This window comes from Rhodnius prolixus, unplaced genomic scaffold (assembly GCF_049639745.1).
Source record: "Rhodnius prolixus isolate KJV_2025 unplaced genomic scaffold, Rpr scaffold_8, whole genome shotgun sequence".
Lineage (NCBI taxonomy): Eukaryota > Metazoa > Arthropoda > Insecta > Hemiptera > Reduviidae > Rhodnius > Rhodnius prolixus.
Window position 1 is genome coordinate 16,776,636 of NW_027411593.1, and position 21,964 is coordinate 16,798,599.

Below are 21,964 nucleotides of genomic sequence, written 5' to 3' on the forward strand. Positions count from 1 at the left end.
AAACTATAGCATACTACTCAGTAAAACAGAGTGTATAGGAGCACAAAAGTTCATACGAATAATCTGTTCTTTACAGTGGGAAATATAAGGGCCCAAATTTACAGCAAAACCATGACCCAAAAAAATTTCAACTCTCAATATCTTCTCAACTGATGGCTCTGTACACAAGAAAACTATAGCATACTACTCAGTAAAACAGAGTGTGTAAAAGCACAAAAGGTCATACGAATAATCTGTTCTTTGCAGAGGGAATTATCCGGGCCCAAATTCACAGCAAAACCATGACCCAAAAAAATTTCAACTTTCAATATCTTCTCAAATGATGGCTCTGTACACAAGAAAACTATAGCATACTACTCAGTAAAACAGAGTGTGTAAAAGCACAAAAGGTCATACGAATAATCTGTTGTTTACTGCGGGAATTACAAAGGGCCCCATTCACAGCAAAACCATGACCCAAAAAAATTTCAACTCTCAATATCTTCTCAAATGATGGCTCTGTACACAAGAAAACTATAGCATACTACTCAGTAAAACAGAGTGTGTAAAAGCACAAAAGGTCATACGAATAATCTGTTGTTTACTGCGGGAATTACAAAGGGCCCCATTCACAGCAAAACCATGACCCAAAAAAATTTCAACACTCAATATCTTTTTAACTAATGGTTCTGTACTCAAGAAAACTATAGCATACTACTCAGTAAAACAGAGTGTGTAAGAGCACAAAAGTTCATACGAATAATCTGTTGTTTACTGTGGGAGTTATAAATGGCCCATTTCATAGCAAAACCATGACCCAAAAAAAATTCAACTCTCAATATCTTCTCAAGTAATGAATCTGTACTCAAGAAAACTATAGCATACTACTCAGTAAAACAGAGTGTATAGGAGCACAAAAGTTCATACGAATAATCTGTTCTTTACAGTGGGAATTATAAGGGCCCCAATTTACAGCAAAACCATGACACAAAAAAATTTCCACTCTCAATATCTTCTCAAATGATGGCTCTGTACACAAGAAAACTATAGCATACTACTCAGTAAAACCGAGTGTACAAGAGCACAATAGGTCATACGAATAATCTGTTGTTTACTGCGGGAGTTATAAAGGGCCCCATCTCATAGCAAAACCATGACCCAAAAAAAAATCATCTCTCAATATCTTCTGAAGTAATGAATCTGTTCTCAAGAAAACTATAGCATACTACTCAGTAAAACAGAGTGTGTAAGAGTACAAAAGTTCATTAGAATAATCTATTGTTTACTATTGGAGTTATAAAGGGCCCCATCTAATAGCAAAACCATGACCCAAAAAAATTTCTACTCTCAATATCTTCTCAACTGATGGCTCTGTACACAAGAAAACTATAGCATACTACTCAGTAAAATAGAGTGGGTAAAAGCACAAAATGTCATACGAATAATCTGTTCTTTGCAGTGGGAATTATAAGGGCCCAAATTCACAGCAAAACCATGACCCTAAAAAATTTCAACTCTCAATATCTTATTAACTAATGGTTCTGTACTCAAGAAAACTATAGCATACTACTCAGTATAAAAGAGTGTGTAAGAGCACAAAAGGTCATACGAATAATCTGTTGTTTACTGTGGGAGTTATAAAGGGCCCCATCTCATAGCAAAACCATGACCCAAAAAATTTTCAACTCTCAATATCTTCTCAACTAATGAATCTGTACTCAAGAAAACTATAGCATACTACTCAGTAAAACAGAGTGTATAGGAGCACAAAAGTTCATACGAATAATCTGTTCTTTACAGTGGGAATTATAAGGGCCCAAATTTACAGCAAAACCATGACCCAAAAAAATTTCAACTCTCAATATCTTCTCAACTGATGGCTCTGTACACAAGAAAACTATAGCATACTACTCAGTAAAACCGAGTGTACAAGAGCACAATAGGTCATACGAATAATCTGTTGTTTACTGCGGGAGTTATAAAGGGCCCCATCTCATAGCAAAACCATGACCCAAAAAAAAATCATCTCTCAATATCTTCTGAAGTAATGAATCTGTTCTCAAGAGAACTATAGCATACTACTCAGTAAAACAGAGTGTGTAAGAGTACAAAAGTTCATTAGAATAATCTATTGTTTACTATTGGAGTTATAAAGGGCCCCATCTAATAGCAAAACCATGACCCAAAAAAATTTCTACTCTCAATATCTTCTCAACTGATGGCTCTGTACACAAGAAAACTATAGCATACTACTCAGTAAAACAGAGTGGGTAAAAGCACAAAAGGTCATACGAATAATCTGTTCTTTGCAGTGGGAATTATAAGGGCCCAAATTCACAGCAAAACCATGACCCTAAAAAATTTCAACTCTCAATATCTTATTAACTAATGGTTCTGTACTCAAGAAAACTATAGCATACTACTCAGTAAAACAGAGTGTGTAAGAGCTCAAAAGTTCATACGAATAATCTGTTGTTTACTGTGGTGTTATAAATGGCCCATTTCATAGCAAAACCATGACCCAAAAAAAATTCAACTCTCAATATCTTATCAAGTAATGAATCTGTACTCAAGAAAACTATAGCATACTACTCAGTAAAAAAGAGTGTATAGGGGCACAAAAGTTCATACGAATAATCTGTTCTTTACAGTGGGAATTATAAGGGCCCCAATTTACAGCAAAACCATGACCCAAAAAAATTTCAACTCTCAATATCTTCTCAACTAATGAATCTGTACTCAAGAAAACTATAGCATACTACTCAGTAAAACCGAGTGTACAAGTGCACAAAAGGTCATACGAGTAATCTGTTCTTTACAGTGGGAATTAAAAAGGCCCAAATTCACAGCCAAACCATGACGCAAAAAAATTTCAACTCTCAATATCTTCTCAACTGATGGCTCTGTACACAAGAAAACTATAGCATACTACTCAGTAAAACAGAGTGTATAGGAGCACAAAAGTTCATACGAATAATCTGTTCTTTACAGTGGGAATTATAAGGGCCCAAATTTTCAGCAAAACCATGACCCAAAAAAATTTCAACTCTCAATATCTTCTCAACTGATGGCTCTGTACACCAGAAAACTATAGCATACTACTCAGTAAAACCGAGTGTACAAGAGCACAAAAGGTCATACGAATAATCTGTTCTTTACATTGAGAATTATACAGCAAAACCATGACCCAAAAAAATTTCAACTCTCAATATCTTTTCAACTAATGAATCTGTACTCAAGAAAACTATAGCATACTACTCAGTAAAACAGAGTGTGTAAGAGCACGAAAGTTCATACGAATAATCTGTTGTTTACTGTGGGAGTTATAATGGTCCCCATCTCATAGCAAAACCATGAACCAAAAAATTTTCAACTCTCAATATCTTCTCAACTAATGAATCTGTACTCAAGAAAACTATAGCATACTACTCAGTAAAACGGAGTGTGTAAGAGCACAAAAGTTCATAAGAATAATCTGTTGTTTACTGTTGGAGTTATAAAGGGCCCCATCTAATAGCAAAACCTTGACCCAAAAAATTTTCAACTCACAATATCTTCTCAACTAATGAATCTTTACTCAAGAAAACTATAGCATACTACTCAGTAAAACAGAGTTTGCAAGTGCACAAAAGGTCATACGAATAATCTGTTCTTTACAGTGGGAATTATAAGGGCCGAAATTCACAGCAAAACCATGACCCAAAAAATTTTCAACTCTCAATATCTTTTCAACTGATGGCTCTGTACACAAGAAAACTATAGCATACTACTCAGTAAAACAGAGTGTCTAATAGCACATAATTTCATACGAATAATCTGTTGTTTACTTTGGGAGTTATAATAGGCCCATATCATAGCAAAACCATGACCCAAATAAAATTCAACTCTCAATATCTTCTCAACTGATGAATCTGTGCTCAAGAAAACTATAGCATACTACTCAGTAAACCAGAGTGTGCAAGAGCACAAAAGGTCATACGAATAATCTGTTGTTTACTGCGGGAGTTATAAAGATCCCCAACTCATAGCAAAACCATGACCCAAAAAATTTTCAACTCTCAATATCTTCTCAACTAATGAATCTGTACTCAAGAAAACTATAGCATACTACTCAGTAAAACAGAATGTGTATGAGCACAAAAGTTCATACGAATAATCTGTTGTTTACTGTGGGAGTTATAAAGGGCCCCATCTCATAGCAAAACCATGACCCAAAAAATTTTCAACTCCCAATATCTTCTGAACTAATGAATCTGTACTCAAGAAAACTATAGCATACTACTCAGTAAAACAAAGTGTGTAAGAGCACAAATGTTCATACGAATAATCTGTTGTTTACTGTGGGAGTTATAAAGGGCCCCATCTCATAGCAAAACAATGACCCAAAAAATATTCAACTCTCAATATCTTCTCAACTAATGAATCTGTACTCTAGAAAACTATAGCATACTACTCAGTAAAACAGAGTGTGCAAGAGCACAAAAGGTCATACGAATAATCTGTTCTTTACAGTGGGAATTATAAGGGCCCAAATTCACAGCAAAACCATGACCCAAAAAAATTTCAACTCTCAATATCTTCTCAACTGATGGCTCTGTACACAAGAAAACTATAGCATACTACTCAGTAAAACAGAGTGTGTAAGAGCACAAAAAGTCATACGAATAATCTGTTGTTTACTGCGGGAGTTACAAAGGGCCCCATTCACAGCAAAACCATGACCCAAAAAAATTTCAACTCTCAATATCTTTTCAACTAATGAATCTGTACTCAAGAAAACTATAGCATACTACTCAGTAAAACAGAGTGTGTAAGAGCACAAAAGTTCATACGAATAATCTGTTGTTTACTGTGGGAGTTATAATGGTCCCCATCTCATAGCAAAACCATGACCCAAAAAATTTTCAACTCTCAATATCTTCTCAACTAATGAATCTGTACTCAAGAAAACTATAGCATACTACTCAGTAAAACAAAGTGTGTAAGAGCACAAATGTTCATACGAATAATCTGTTGTTTACTGTGGGAGTTATAAAGGGCCCCATCTCATAGCAAAACAATGACCCAAAAAATTTTCAACTCTCAATATCTTCTCAACTAATGAATCTGTACTCTAGAAAACTATAGCATACTACTCAGTAAAACAGAGTGTGCAAGAGCACAAAAGGTCATACGAATAATCTGTTCTTTACAGTGGGAATTATAAGGGCCCAAATTTACAGCAAAACCATGACCCAAAAAAATTTCAACTCTCAATATCTTCTCAACTGATGGCTCTGTACACAAGAAAACTATAGCATACTACTCAGTAAAACAGAGTGTGTAAAAGCACAAAAAGTCATACGAATAATCTGTTGTTTACTGCGGGAGTTACAAAGGGCCCCATTCACAGCAAAACCATGACCCAAAAAAATTTCAACTCTCAATATCTTCTCAACTAATGAATCTGTACTCTAGAAAACTATAGCATACTACTCAGTAAAACAGAGTGTGCAAGAGCACAAAAGGTCATACGAATAATCTGTTCTTTACAGTGGGAATTATAAGGGCCCAAATTCACAGCAAAACCATGACCCAAAAAAATTTCAACTCTCAATATCTTCTCAACTGATGGCTCTGTACACAAGAAAACTATAGCATACTACTCAGTAAAACAGAGTGTGTAAGAGCACAAAAAGTCATACGAATAATCTGTTGTTTATTGCGGGAGTTACAAAGGGCCCCATTCACAGCAAAACCATGACCCAAAAAAATTTCAACTCTCAATATCTTTTCAACTAATGAATCTGTACTCAAGAAAACTATAGCATACTACTCAGTAAAACAGAGTGTGTAAGAGCACAAAAGTTCATACGAATAATCTGTTGTTTACTGTGGGAGTTATAATGGTCCCCATCTCATAGCAAAACCATGACCCAAAAAATTTTCAACTCTCAATATCTTCACAACTAACGAATCTGTACTCAAGAAAACTATAGCATACTACTCAGTAAAACAAAGTGTGTAAGAGCACAAATGTTCATACGAATAATCTGTTGTTTACTGTGGGAGTTATAAAGGGCCCCATCTCATAGCAAAACAATGACCCAAAAATTTTCAACTCTCAATATCTTCTCAACTAATGAATCTGTACTCTAGAAAACTATAGCATACTACTCAGTAAAACAGAGTGTGCAAGAGCACAAAAGGTCATACGAATAATCTGTTCTTTACAGTGGGAATTATAAGGGCCCAAATTCACAGCAAAACCATGACCCAAAAAAGTTTCAACTCTCAATATCTTCTCAACTGATGGCTCTGTACACAAGAAAACTATAGCATACTACTCAGTAAAACAGAGTGTGTAAAAGCACAAAAAGTCATACGAATAATCTGTTGTTTACTGCGGGAGTTACAAAGGGCCCCATTCACAGCAAAACCATGACCCAAAAAAATTTCAACTCTCAATATCTTTTCAACTAATGAATCTGTACTCAAGAAAACTATAGCATACTACTCAGTAAAACAGAGTGTGTAAGAGCACAAAAGTTCATACGAATAATCTGTTGTTTACTGTGGGAGTTATAATGATCCCCATCTCATAGCAAAACCATGACCCAAAAAATTTTCAACTCTCAATATCTTCTCAACTAATGAATCTGTACTCAAGAAAACTATAGCATAGTACTTAGTAAAAACGAGTGTGCAAGAGCACAAAAGGTCATACGAATAATCTGTTCTTTACAGTGGGAATTATAAGGGCCCAAATTTACAGCAAAACCATGACCCAAAAAATTTTCAACTCTCAATATCTTCTCAACTAATGAATCTGTACTCAAGAAAACTATAGCATACTACTCAGTAAAACAGAGTGTCTAATAGGACATAATTTCATACGAATAATCTGTTGTTTTATTTGGGAGTTATAATAGGCCCATTTCATAGCAAAACCATGACCCAAATAAAATTCAACTCTCAATATCTTCTCAACTGATGAATCTGTGCTCAAGAAAACTATAGCATACTACTCAGTAAAACAGAGTTTGCAAGAGCACAAAATGTCATACGAATAATCTGTTCTTTACAGTGGGAATTATAAGGGCCCAAATTCACAGCAAAACCATGACCCAAAAAATTTTCAACTCTCAATATCTTCTCAACTGTTGGCTCTGTACACAAGAAAACTATAGCATACTACTCCGTAAAACAGAGTGTGTAAAAGCACAAAAGTTCATACGAATAATCTGTTGTTTACTGCGGGAGTTACAAAGTGCCCCATTCACAGCAAAACCATGACCCAAAAAAATTTCAACTCTCAATATCTTCTCAACTAATAAATCTGTTCACAAGAAAACTATAGCATACTACTCAGTAAAACAGAGTGTCTATGAGCACATAATTTCATACGAATAATCTGTTGTTTACTTTGGGAGTTATAATAGGCCCATTTCATAGCAAAACCATGACCCAAAAAAAATTCAACTCTCAATATCTTCTCAACTAATGAATCTGTACTCAAGAAATCTATAGCATACTACTCAGTAAAACAGAGTGTGCAAGAGCACAAAAGGTCATACGAATAATCTGTTCTTTACAGTGGGAATTATAAGGGCCCAAATTCACAGCAAAACTATGACCCAAAAAATTTTCAACTCTCAATATTTTCTCAACTAATGAATGTAAACAACAGATTATTCGTATGAACTTTTGTGCTCTTACACACTCTGTTTTACTGAGTAGTATGCTATAGTTTTCTTGTGAACAGATTTATTAGTTGAGAAGATATTGAGAGTTGAAATTTTTTTGGGTTATGGTTTTGCTGTGAATTTGGGCCCTTATAATTCCCACTGTAAAGAACAGATTATTTGTATGACCTTTAGTGCCCTTGCACACTCTGTTTTACTGAGTAGTATGCTATAGTTTTCTTGTGAACAGATTTATTAGTTGAGATGATGTTGAGAGTTGAAATATTTTTGGGTCATGGTTTTGGGACTTTAATAACCCACATTTTTCAGTTTTTGTAGTGTTTTAGCACTTCTACTATTGATTTGGGGCAATTTTCTTTGCACAATCTAGCACTAGTCTGGTTTTGGGACTTTAATTTAAACTTTTATGTTTCTAAATACCCACATTTTCCACTTTTTGTATTGTTTTAGCTCTTATAATTTCAAATTAGGTACAATCTAATTGTACGTACTATTCAGTACAGGTCCGAATTTGTGTTAGTAGTGAGAAAATTCTCTCTTTTAAAAGGCGAAATTTGTCATAGTTTATTTATATTCATTTAATTTTGTTACTTTTTAGGCGTATAATATATTATTACCTATTTAACAAAGTTGATAAATGTGATAGTGTGATGGCTTTATGTTCGGACTTGGAGCATGTACAGACAAATTAACGATTAAATAAAAACGGAAATAATATGAGTAATAATATAATATAATAACATTTAGAAATTCTGTCATAAATTTTCAGAATCTTCTGGATCAATGGCGACTATCTCACCCGAATTGTAAAGCTTTATGTAATGAACATATTTCTTTCATTCTTTTTATTTTAATTTAATTCTGACAAATTGTGAACCAGATTAGAATTTTTTTGAATGTATTTTTTAAGTTGTTTAACAACTTAAGTAGTTAATCACTGATGTATGCACCTATGTATTACAAAGTATACAAATTTCTCATCCTTTTTTTATCATTTTAAAAATTTTCATATCTAAAAGTCTATAAATATAATTTTATCTTTTACACACTCAAGTAAATAAACAATTTTTTATATAGTGTAGTCATATTTTCTATGGCTTATAACATGTTTAAAACTAAGAATATTTGGTCATATACACCAATAAATAATAAATTATGTACGCAAATAAAACTTACTTATGTTTGTTTACATATGGTGTAAATTCAATTTTTTCTACATATAAAATTTAGCTTAACCATAGTTAATTTATTTCCTGAAAAAAAATTTTAGTTTTTGTTTATTTGAAATTTTTATACCAAATCTAAGAAGGATGAATGTTCTTACATAACTGATTGTCTTTAAATTTTCAACGCTTTATAGTAATTAATGTATATAACATTAATCTGCAACTAATTATTCCATTTAATTAGCATGTTGTTTGGATAGATACTGAAGAAGAACTCTGGGCTGTTCAAAACGAATTAAACATATTGTAACGAAGTTGACCTGGGCATAGAAGAAAGGCCTAGATTGTTCTAGGGGTTAAGCGACCAAAGTCGGTATCAGGCCACCACTGTGTAGACAAAAGGGCCGGTCTCTACCTAAACTAGAAAGGAAAGGGCTAGATTGTTCAAGGAGTTAGTGACCTGTGTAAAAGCCAGCTAAGAGAAAGGCCTCAGTTGGGGTGGTGGCATATGTGTTTTCCCAGCCAGTGATTGACAGGTAGGAGCGAGACAGAGAGTAGGAGGAGGGCGGCCCCAGCTGAGGTGGTGGCAGTATGTTTTCTCCAGCCAATGAACATCAGGAGGGCGTGGAAACTTATGCTCAGAGAGTTGGAGGAGGGCAGTCCCAGTTGGAGGGAGGCACGCAGTTAAAAGGAGGCAGACACAGCTGGAGAAGTCAGTTTTTAAGGAGTTATTAGAGTTTTTAATCGAGTTCTAAGAGTTTTACAGTCTTGTAGTTTCTAGTCAGTCAGTGAGTTTTGGAGTTAGTCTTGGAGAGTCAGTGTTGAGACATAGTTAGAGAGAGTCAGTGTTGTGGAGTGCTTCAGTGGTAGCTAGTTGGGCACTTAGTCAGTTGATGAGTAGAGCTGTGTTAGTGCAGCTGAGACTAGTGCAATTCGGTGCAGTGCGGATCAGGGGTCAGTCGTGGAACAGTTTTGTGGCGTTACGTAGTGAGTAAGTAACAGTAGACTGTTGTAAATGGTGACTGTAATGAATAGCGTTAGTTGCTAGTAAATGTTCATGTTAGTTAATGTTAATGTGTGAATAAATCAGGTTATTACTTACAAATTTAGCGAGTTTTATTATTTATCAAACCCACATATTATTTAACGTAACACGTGGCAGGCATTAGTTATAGTTGTGAAGTTTTCTTAGTAAAAGGACAAGAAAAACTTTACAATATTAAAAAGGGGCTTTAGATTAAATAATGGTTTATTTTTAAATTAATCCATTAATTAATGAAGCTAATCTCAATCAGAGGTGGTAATTAACAAATTTATTCCCATGACTTCAAACGGTTATACTGTCAACTGTGCAGATTCGTTCTAATCTAATTCTAATTTAGTATATAATAATTAATAAATTGGTACTAATTAGCTGATAGAGGAAATTTCCTATAGTTTAATGGTAGAGGATATAATACTGTAAATTAGAATGGTAATTGTTATTTATAGTATAATTCCAATGTAAGCACTGTTAAAATTAATACTCATTTTCAATGCCTATCTCAGAACGATGCAAAACGGCCCAGCAACTTCAGTGCTTTTATTGAAAAGGTTGATTTACGATTTAAAGATGCCGCAGGCATGTCAGCAAACATGGTATAGTCAAACGGCGCGCTGATTTGTAATGACATCCCGTGGCCCCACTCATCTGTTCTGCAAGTGCTCCAAATAGAATTTTCTTGGACAATTATTCAAATAAAAAATGTGAGCCACCATTAGTAAATCGTTTACAGAAAATCATTGTGAGAAATTTTTGAAAAAAAGTCTTAAAAAAATGGAAAATACCTTCTATTAAGTGGTAATACCAGTTAACGGATTTGATCTTTGATAATTAAGCCTAAAAAGATTCATTGATGAGATTCAATCAAAATAATTCAGCTCCCTATGAATTTCCATTTTTAAGTTTTTTGTTTTTTCATTCTTTTTGATTAACGTAAGTAAATAAAGGTGCTTCTTTAATGTATAATAAAGTTGTTAGTGGAACTATTTGACTCTCATGTTTCATTACTTGTTGCAATTGTTAAAACAAGACACGTTTCCTCGAGTTAGAAACTCTCAAGTATTCAAGTCAATGCATGTATAAGGGCAAGAACGCACAAAGGGTTAGACCTTTACAAGCTCACATTAGTATTTATAACATTCTATAAAATACAAACATTAATATTGTTAGGAAAAATCCTTTGAAATTGCCTTATCAAAATTCAGGCTTAAAATTGTAATAGCGTGAAAGAATTTCAAATTTACTTCAATTTCAAAGAAAATTGTTGGACTCGTTTTCTGTCTTAAATATTGAAAATATAATTATGGCAAGAAATGGAGTTCACATATGTGAATAGAACTAAATTAATTTTTTTTTTAATTTATTTTGTAATTTACAATCTGTATAAATATATAAATAAATATATACAATAAGTAAATAAGTAAGGATGTAAATAAGATGAACTGTAGCGGGAAGAGCAGGAGTAGAGAAGCTTCCCAGCGGTAGCACTCTCTATATGAGATAGGGGAATGTGTGGAGGAGAATATGAGTAGGAGAGAGGAGAGATTTAGTTCTTCAGACCTCAAGGAAATCGCGGGGCCACTGGCTATTCAGTCGTCAAGGAGTATTGTTAGGGATGTCAGAGGAGGCGAGAGACTGTACAAGAGGATCAGAGCAAGTGGAGAGAGCAGTATGGAATTTTTGATATTCAGTCTTGGCGAGTTGGTCTATGAAGGGAATGTTGAGGTCTTCATGAAGAGTGAGGTTAGTCACCGTAGAAAGGAGCGTCAGCTATCTGTCGGCAATAGTTTTGATTGAAATGTTTGTACCGTCCGTACGTTTGTTGGTTTAGCAGAATCCCACAGCTCTAGTCCGTAAGTCCACATAGGTTTGAGGACAGTGTTGTATAGTAATCGTTTGAGTTCAATGGGCAATTTAGAGCGTCATCCAAGTAGTCTGTAAAGCAGTTTCGCCCGTTTCGTCATTGCTTGTCTTTTAAGTCTAGTGTGTGGGTTCCACGTGAGTCTTTTGTCTATAAAGAGCCCATGGTAGCGCACCAGATCCGTACAAGGAAGAGGATTGCTGTTGAAGAGGACAGGTGGACAGGAGCCCCGCCGGAGAGTATGTTAAACGTGGCATGCTAGCATTTCTGTGGGTTCATTTTAATCATCCACTTCTTTGCCCTCGATTCCATTTTATGTAAGAGTGTCTGTAACTTGTATGAAGCTGATGAAGGATGTGTGGCTAGTATGGCTGTGTCTTCTGCATATGTACAGAGAGGTGTAGAGGGTTGTACAGGTATGTCTGATGTATATATACTGTGTAGAGAACAGGGCCAAGTATACTTCCCTGCGGCACTCCCGCCCCCACTGACGAGAAAGAAGAGATTGCGGAGCCAGTACTGACTTGAAAGAATCTATCTGAAAGATAGGAGCGCAGAATGAGGTAGTATGTTGAGGGAAGATGCTTTTTTAGTTTGAACAGTAATCCAGGATGCCAAACACGATAAATTTAATTTAGACGCCAGATTTTTGGCTGACAATGCTTTAATATTTTTACGTACTGTTGTTAGTTGCACCGGACGAAGTTGTTTTTTAGAAATAGAAATTATAACTTTATTAAACAAATTACAATCTGCAAAAAAGTCATAGACGTTTTAGATAGTTTTTTTTTAAATGTAAATTAGTGACTAGCAACACTAAAGTTATTGAAGAGGTGAATGATAAAATCAAAGGTAACAAAAGGTAGTAAGAAATTGAAGAATGCAGCATTGAAGTTTGATCACCAAATCAACAATGAAATTTTTAAAATTTATGGTTAGATAGTGAATCATGTACGAGCAACAATGTGCTCATGAATAATTTAAGCTGAAAAGTGAAAAATGATATTGTACTAAAACAACTGTTATCCAATTAGTGTTGTTAGGTATTGTTTTGGCGGAAAGTAGAATAGAATAAAATAATTTTATTTGTTTTAAGGGTTCTACCCTATACAAATGGAGTTTGGTTAAATACAACAAAATAAAACCTTATAAAACATAAATAAAAACTTGAATTTAAAACTAAAAATCTACATTCCAATCGAATGGAAATAAAAACAGCCGAAATTTAAAAACATAAAAAATTAGAAACAAAACAAAATTATAAAAGTATTTTTGTAAACTCAAAACGAAATTCCTCATTTTGAAGGCACTTGTTATAAAATAAAATAAATTATTTAATTTATCAATATCGGCTACATCTGAAAGTAGAATTTTAGAAATAACACTCAATCCTTCAGTAAGTAACAAAGATTTACTGTATAGACTAATGTTTTCTGAAATAAGATACGTACGCTTATTTTAATGGAAGTTGTTGAAATAGTAGAAAAAGGTGTTGTTACTATCAGGGATAAAATTGAGCCAGGATTGTTCATTGCTCTTCTTGAATTTCCTGCTCTGACAATATTCTTGTACAAACAGGATTTTCAATTTTGATGGCATTTGTTGACAAAAAGAAGGTTTGACATACATAGACAATTTTCTAGTGAAGGATTCCATTGAATTTTAAACGCTTTGACTTTCAAAAAGTGGTATTCTATATTTTCAATTTAATGCACAAACAGTGAGATGTAAAGTTCGTATTGAATTAGATTTGGGAAATTTTTTCACTTGCCCGCTGTAAAGTCTACGAAAACTCATAATTACTTAGTAGAAAAAAAATGAATAAATATAAAGTAATAAAAAGCAATCATTTATTATAAACTTAGCCGAGTAGACGCTCCATTAATTTCATTTAAATTTACCCACTTCGTTTGTATTCTCCATATGATTTTTTATCGCTTCATAAGTACTTTAAGCTTTAAAATATTATTTGAGCGGAGTTTTGAGTTGAATAAAACTAATTTTTAAATGGTTGAGCACATAGTAATGAACTAAACAAATCTATAAACTACATCCTGCTTGAATACAGTGAACAGTCACGCTCATTGAAGTTTATTTAGCAGGAAAATTAAAGGTAAATGTACTGAAAACAAATAAACTTCAGTTTTACAATATGACTTTTAATAAATGCATTTTAATATGTTATATACTGCTGTTGTGGAAGTAAAAAAAAAAATTATATATATATATATGGTTGCTACCGAACATAATGAACATAATAAATTCGCTTAATCATTTTGCTTCCAAGTTATTTTACAAACAAATAGATTTATTGGGAGAACAATAGATTTATAAAGTACGCAGTGCACTGACCTACTCCTTTCCGTAAATGTTTGTGGTATTAAGTTTTAATACAAGAAATATGGCTATAAATAAATGAAGAGATGAACCACGCGACTATCACCGCAATTTATGAAATAAATTTTTCTTTGAACGTTTTATGCGGAGGGAAAAAACAAAATCTTCTAAAAACCAAACAGATTTTTCTTGCATTTAAAATTTTATTTACAAATTTAATTCCAATTAATATTACTCAGATAATAAAACAATTCATTAGCCACAGTGAATAACTTCATTGTAACTTTTCGTTTACAAATAATTTCTAAGTAAATATATTAACAGGAAAACTAGAAGTGAAATCCCCAAGGAAAATGGAAAATTTTCTTTTCCTAGACGCTCTATTTTAAAGAAAAGTGTTTGAACCCTACAGATGTGTCACTCTGGTATTCTATATCAATAACAAAAAGCATCTGGTATTGGCAACACGAGGGAAATATTTTTATTTACTGTTCCTGGATGTGGTTGTTCTAATAATATCGATGTTATGTCAAATGGAAACACCTGTATTAAACGACTTTAAGTGACTAAAATGATGACTATAACCAAATTTTACCCAATATGGTTTGGATAAATACTAAATTTCTATGTATTTTTTAATTCTGTTCTAATTGGATGTTAGTTATAAGCAAAAGCTTCATAAATAAATGTATTTAAGCTTGAATTTCATTATTCATTTTTATTAATTAATAAACAATTTTTTTTAAAAAAAGAAGATAATTCACTTCAGTCGGTTGTTAATAGGTTTATAATTGAATTTAGTGCTGCGCGCAGCAAAAAAAAAATGTTAAAAGCAAGCCCGAAGTTGTAGAGGCCTGCTTTTAAGGGATGTTTGTCTCACCACAGCCCGACAACTGCCTTTTTTTTTAAAATAAAATTTGTTAATATAAAAGTTATGGATCTTTATATGTGCAATAAGTCTCCATAGCTTGAAGTAAACCTTTGAAATAGTTTAGAAAAAACTGAAAAACCTATTACGCTGACTATGGTTGAACCAAGATTGGTTTTCTTGCCATTCACCCTTTTTTTGGGGTTATGACGAATACTATAATGACGTCTATGTTATGGTAAACATAGACGGAAGAGATATACACAACTGAGATCAATTTGTTGATTTTTGCAAACAACTAAGGAACGTTCAAAATGGAGATTTCAGATGAATACAGTAAACAAATAAAATTAAAATAATAATTATAATTAACAGAATCAACAAAAGGTCCCTCTCCTCTTTGCTTAGATTGCAATGAGGAGGAGTATTTCAAACATATAATAATGATATGTCCACGTTATGTACGTAGTAGAAAGGAAACGAATGTTTGATGACATATACAGGTATTTAGATGCACCATTTCGCTACGAGGACATAATATTCTCCACCAACATCTATGTGCTTAAATCTGTAGCAGAGCTAGCTACAGAAATATGAATGTATTTAAAAGTTATAGCCGATTAGAATGAATGCAAGAAAATGATTAGAGAAGGATTACGTGATTTTAATTTCGGTTAAGCTATAAAGTTGGCAGGGATATAGAGGTACTGAACCATCCATTAGTTGTAAGGTTTATGTAAATAGTTGTGTATAGTAGAGGGATGAATGTGTGAAGCGAATGTATTTATAAGTAAGAATGGAGAGTGAGTGATATTCTAGTGATAAGCACCTAGACGATGCTGGCTGTATGGCGAAAGCCAATGCCAAAAAAAAAAAGCCAAAATAATAATTATTATAATAAATAATTGAATGAATAAAAAGATCAATATAGCACGGAAAATATAAAGCCAAGGCAGATTGCATTAATATAGTTTAGGAACTGTAGCCACCCACGTATCGAAGTTCTATTTCTGGTATTAATCGCAAAACAAGCAACAACTTTGACCGCTCTTCACTTTCCAAACAAGACCAAATCAAATGTTTGCACAAAACAAAAAACTAATTATCTTAAAAAGAAATGAACTTTAAGAAAATAACAAGACTTTCACGAAGTTGAAGTTCAATTAAATATCTAAAAGTAACATTTTTATTTTCTATAAAGTATAAAATCAGGAGTAAAAGAATTACTTCTCTCTTTCAGCAGTTCTTCCTGGAGAATATTCTTTCAAAATTATTCTCTTAAAAGGATTTTCTTTAAAGGATTTCCTTAAAGGTTCAGAAAGTCTAAGTCAAAAACTAGCTTGAACATTATCCCCTTGAGCAAGGAATGATTTTTCTAAAATCTAACGCTAAAAAAATAAAATAAAATAAAATGAATGAAACATACCTCGCGTTTCTTTAGTCTTCTTAGAGATTTCCAGAAGTATGCATGTGTAGGCGATAACTATCACCAACAGTGGTACAAAATACATTGCCATTACACAAAACAGATTATAAGCAATTTCTTGCGTTCTTGAACCGAAAAATCCAAAAGTGACACATTGCCAGAAGTCTGGATGCTGTGGATGCTGCGATACATGGAATACAACACTCTGAAACAAAAAGAGAAAAACAATAAATTTATTTGATATTAAATAGACGTATTACAAAAATCTATTTAAGTAAGTCTGGCTAATTTTGTTTATTATGCTGTAAAAATAAATGAAAACAAATACCATAATAGAATCACATATATAAAAATCTCCTTAACAAAAACTTACAGTTTAAAAAGTTAAGTATAAGGGTTGATTAAACGCCAAAAGGTACACAAATCAGCTAGTACCCAACATTTCATTGATATTATTTTAAGTAATTTTATTACATTAATTTTCATTAATATTTTTTTGAATTTATTAGATGTTTCACAGACCCTTATGCTGGCCATTTTAATCTACAAAATATTTGTTCAAGTAGAACACCATTTAACTTAGATTGACTGTAATAAGATAAATAAGATATGCATATTTTTATGACAGCTAACATAATTATTCCAGTATTTTACTATAAGTAAAATTAGAGGGACTACATTAAATTACAATTGAGAAATAAATAATTATTGTTGAATAATTTACTTGATATTACCTACGCGTTATTTGTGCTCACAAATACTTCGGAAAGACGAATTCTAGACTGAAATATTGTTTTAAATCCGTGATTCAAATTTAAATAGTAGCCGACTCTGCCTTTGTCTTTTTTTACTTTAACGTGCATGTACATACATACGATATATGTGACTATTCAGAATAAAGAGCATAATAAAGATAAATCAGAAGAATAATTTGGAATAAAGCTAAAATAAAGTACCTATTTAATTACGAAAATATAATATACATTTTATCATAATTATAACAAAAAAATAAAATATTATGAATGAACAAAGGGAAGGGATTAGCTATGTGGTTAGCATATTGGATTCCCACGTGGAGGTTCCGGGTTCGAATCCAGCTGCTGAACCTTGATTTTCTCTTTCTAAGAGCTTCTTACAGCTCACTGTCCGGGTGATGGACAGAGTTGTCTGTAACGAGAGAACACTGTCCGGAGGCCGGCAGTGCACTGAAAAAAGCTCCGGGCGCCAATAACCTTGATGTTGACGCGACTTAAATCATAAAAGAAAAGAAAAAGAAAATGAATGAACTGGCCAGCATAAGGGTCTGTGAAACATCTAATAAATTCAAAAAAATATTAATGAAAATTAATGTAATAAAATTACTGAAAATAATATCAATGAAATGTTGGGTACTAGCTGATTTGTGTACCTTTTGGCGTTTAATCAACCCTTATACTTAACTTTTTAAACTGTAAGTTTTTGTTAAGGAGATTTTTGTACCTTTTGGATAAATTTTCTTTTTTGTATGTTTTGCAAAGTTACATATCTGCTTTTCAGATTTTATTAAAATTGGGAATAATAAATTTAATTTTATCATTATAACCTGAAAAGGTGTTAAGTCGGAGTTACTACCACTGGACAGATCTTTTTAAAGAATGATTATAGTTGCGGTCCCCAAACCATCCTCAATAACAATTTTTTTGAGAAAGCGTTTTGAATAAAATAGGAAGGTAATTTGTACGTAAATAGCAAAATTAAACAGCGATTTCAGTACTTCCCTTTAAGAGGAGTAAGAAAAATAAACTGCGATTACAGTACTTCTCCCTAAAAGGCAAAGAGGCAAAGATTTTGAATCGAACTACAATTCATTGATGAAAATCGGTTCACTCATTGAAAATTTTAACGATTGCAATACTTCCTCTTAGTAGGTGTAAGAGCATGATGGCACTTCACAGCCACGTAGAGGAGCTTTAACCACTTCTTCTTACTAAATTTTATCAAAATCGGACTAACCGTTATAGAAATATTGGTAATAATAGTTTTAGAAAGGGCCTTACTTGGGTGGGGCAAACTCCCCTCCTTATGAGGCACAGCGTCGAGACTTTTAAAGTGCAAATCTGTACAAAATTTCGATTCGAATGACACTTTATTCATGACAATCGGTTTACTTTTCGATAATTTGAAACGATTGCTATACTTCCCCTTAACAAGTGTAAGAGCAGATCGTTGCTTTAATGTTACGTAGGGGAGCCCTAACCCTGTCATCCTACCAAATTTTATCAAAATCGGGCTAAGATTTACAGAGTAATTAATGATAATAATTTTGGAGGGGGCCTCACATAAAAGGGGCTAACTCCTCTCCCATTCCATGTACAGCGTCGCGACCCCCAAAAGGCACATCTACATAAAATTCCAAATCGAATGACATCTCATTCATGAAAATCGGTTCACGCGTTTAGGCGCTACGTTGTTTACAAAAAAGGTAACAACAACAACAACAACAACAACAACAACAACAACAACAACAAGAACAAGAAGAACAAGAACAAGAACATTTTTTGAAAATGCCGTTTTTGCTCATTTTGAGCATCTTTTTTCTCAATATCTATCAAATCTAGGTTGTTGCAAAAAAATTACAGTTATAAAGGAGGATTTGCCCTATATTTTAAAGAAAATTTGGGAATTTTATCTTTTATAGAAAAAGAGAAAAAAATTGTCAAAGTTGGGTGTTTTTCAACGTTACGCTTTTTCGTGCAGTTTTTGATGATCAACCCTTATACAACTGTCCTACCGGACAGTTTTAATATATATTATTTAAGTATGAAAAGAAAAATATTGAATTATATAAAAGCAATTGCGTGGAACAATCAAGAGATTGTAGATGAAATTAAGATTAGAAAAATAAAATTATTTGTTCTAGTTATTGTTTTTAAATTTTCTAAAAATATAAACAGTTACTACAATCTTTTACTAAGTGCTATGTAGGATACATTCTTTGAAATGTGATATTAATTTTATCAAATCTAAGAATATGTAACCTACTTCTGGAATACCTTCAACAAAGAATTGTATGGGAAGGGATTAGCTATGAGGTTAGCATACTGGACTCCCACGCGGAGGTCCCGGGTTCGAATCCAGCAGCTGACCCTTAGATTTTCTCTTCCTAGGAGCTTCTTACAGCTCACTGTCCGGTGATGGACAGTGTTGTCTGTAACGAGAGAACACTGTCCGGAGGCCGGCAGTGCACTGGAAAAAGCTCCGGGCGCTAATGACCTCAGCTGTTGATGCGCCAAAAAAAAAAAAAAAAAAAGAATTGTATGGTTGCAATTGGGTCAAATTATTTGCAGAGTTCATTAATCTATCAAATGGTTTTCTCCGTAGTTATTAGAGTGATGTGAAATGTGAGAATAAGGTTTTCTAATGAAGAGAAGTATAATGTCTAGTTTAATGTGACGGTACCAAGAAATTCATTTTATTTAGTACCTTAGGATAGAAGATGAAAGAGATTTTAAGTTTTAAAAGAATGATTACATCAGAGTAAAAATCGACCAGTCTTCAAAGAAGATAAGTTCAAGGAGTAGGTAGCTGGTTAGTTGAAAGGCTAAGTTTGAACGAGATGGTTCCAAGTAATTTGTTTCGCACCTTTTATGGTTTTTTACTAGACCGAGTGGTGAAAGAGTTTCTAAAAAGGAGAACAATACATCATAGTAGACCAGATCATGATCTGTATTCAAGATACAGAACAGAGTTAGAAAAGTTAAATTTAGGTCTGTTGAAAAACGAGGAAAGAAGTCTAACATTCTTAAACTATAACTTTTTATAAGATCAATGTGTGAATTGAAAGCCTCTTTATGATTCCAAGATCACGAGTTAAAGTTGGCGAGGAATGGCAAAAGTCTGACCGGTAGAACTGTACAGAGTAGTATTATTGTCTATGCTATGAGAATAGGTTAAATGCCCATCGTGAATAGCATCTATGTCTCAGTATTTAAGAACCGAAGGAAGATATCATTTAGGAGAATTATTGATTAAGGGCAAAGAAGTGCCTTGAAGTAAGTACTCCTGAGGTTTAAGAGTTTTGGAAAAGTCTGTTTGTCGGATAAATTAGTACGATTATTGGAACCAATCTCATCAGAATTTATTGCTAGAAAATTCCTAAATTCCGGTCTACACCCATCTAAATTTGAAACCCCTTACACATGCATATCTTCATCAACGGTAAACAATTCACAATTTCCAATACAAATGTCAGATAGCTCTTTTAAAAACAGAAGTTTGTTTTTTTTTGAGATTTGACAACCTCTACTTAGTTTGTAAAAAAGATGGTTATTAAATAAGATGAATTACTTCTTACTGTTTTTGTTAGTACTGGTTTAATAAACACTAAATGAAACTTAATCAAATAAAAATAGATAGTTTTACAGGATATTCAATGCACAATCTGGAAACTATAGATTAAATTTGAAACAGATGCATTGGTAAGTACCTAAGTAAGAGCGTAATGATTGGTTTTTCAAAAAAATATACGACCTAAAACTTTTGAACGGATTGATTCAAAAGAAACCGGTTGGTAGCGTTTGACTCTATTTTTCGTGTAGAGTCACGCATTATTCTAAAATACTTATTATTTATAATTTTTTTTTGTGAACCGCCTTAGTGTTGTAAATAACCAACGTCGGGCATTATCACCAAGTTGTAAGTTAGATATTAAGTTTTGGGAGAGCAATCCCGACCAAACAGAGTTAAGAGCTCTGTTTCTAGGTCAATTGCTTGCTATGCAGTACAGGTCTGGGGTTTCCTACGCTACGATGAATTAGAAAAATTATTACGTTTTTTTTATGAAAAAAACTTTTTTGCTTACCGTCAATAACCCCAAATTTTATATTGTATTTAGAGACTGGTGTGGACTTGTTGGAGGTGTTTACCCTGAGACTGCATTTCAGATATTGTCTAAAAGTTTTGAATCTACCTGAGTACCGTCTTCCTAGAATACTACTTGCATTGGAAGTAATTAAACGTAAAGTATTCTGGTTTGAACACTGGATTAATCTTTTTGACAAATATACTGGTTTCTTCCCCTCAGTTGAGAATATGCATCTATGGAGTGGTCAGTTGCCTGTTCTGTTGGATACTGTTAGGCTGGCGCATCGGGAAGAGTGTGTAGAAAAAGCCAGATCGTCGACAAAGTTTTTGTTCTATAAAAAACTAAACTTCTCGTTAAATCTTTTTTTCTTTTGAGCGGGATTCCCAGGCCAACTCTTACCCATTAAAAGATCTTTGCTGGTTTTTTTTAAATTGAGAGGAGAGTTGTTGTTTTTAAACTGTACTCCTTGGGTCGAAAGGCAAATTGAACTCTGCTCTTTATGTAATTTGAAAGTTAGGGAGGATATTATGCATTTTTTGGCAGTGTGTCCCATACTGTCAGAATTTCGAACAAGGTATCTGGGTGCGTCTACCTTTTCTGAGGCTGAGATGGTCACTTTACTAAACTCTTTTAATAAAAATTTAATTATATTTGCTAGTCGTGCATGGCAGTACCGATATTTCCTTGTCCAAGAATTTAATTATTGAATTGCTGGAATATTGCATATTTCTGTTTTTTCTTGTTTTATTTTATATCA

The 21,964-nt window shown here is 33.3% G+C and overlaps 1 protein-coding gene across 2 annotated transcripts in view; it reads right to left on the minus strand.

Moving 5' to 3' along the window:
- Positions 1–21,964, minus strand: part of LOC141450944 (adipokinetic hormone/corazonin-related peptide receptor variant I-like) — a 438,838-nt gene that overhangs the window by 128,881 nt on the left and 287,993 nt on the right. For both annotated transcript variants that reach the window (XM_074121892.1, XM_074121893.1), the window contains exon 2: positions 16,365–16,569. In XM_074121892.1, coding sequence (XP_073977993.1) covers positions 16,365–16,569 — 205 coding nt within the window. The remainder of the gene's footprint in view (positions 1–16,364; positions 16,570–21,964) is intronic.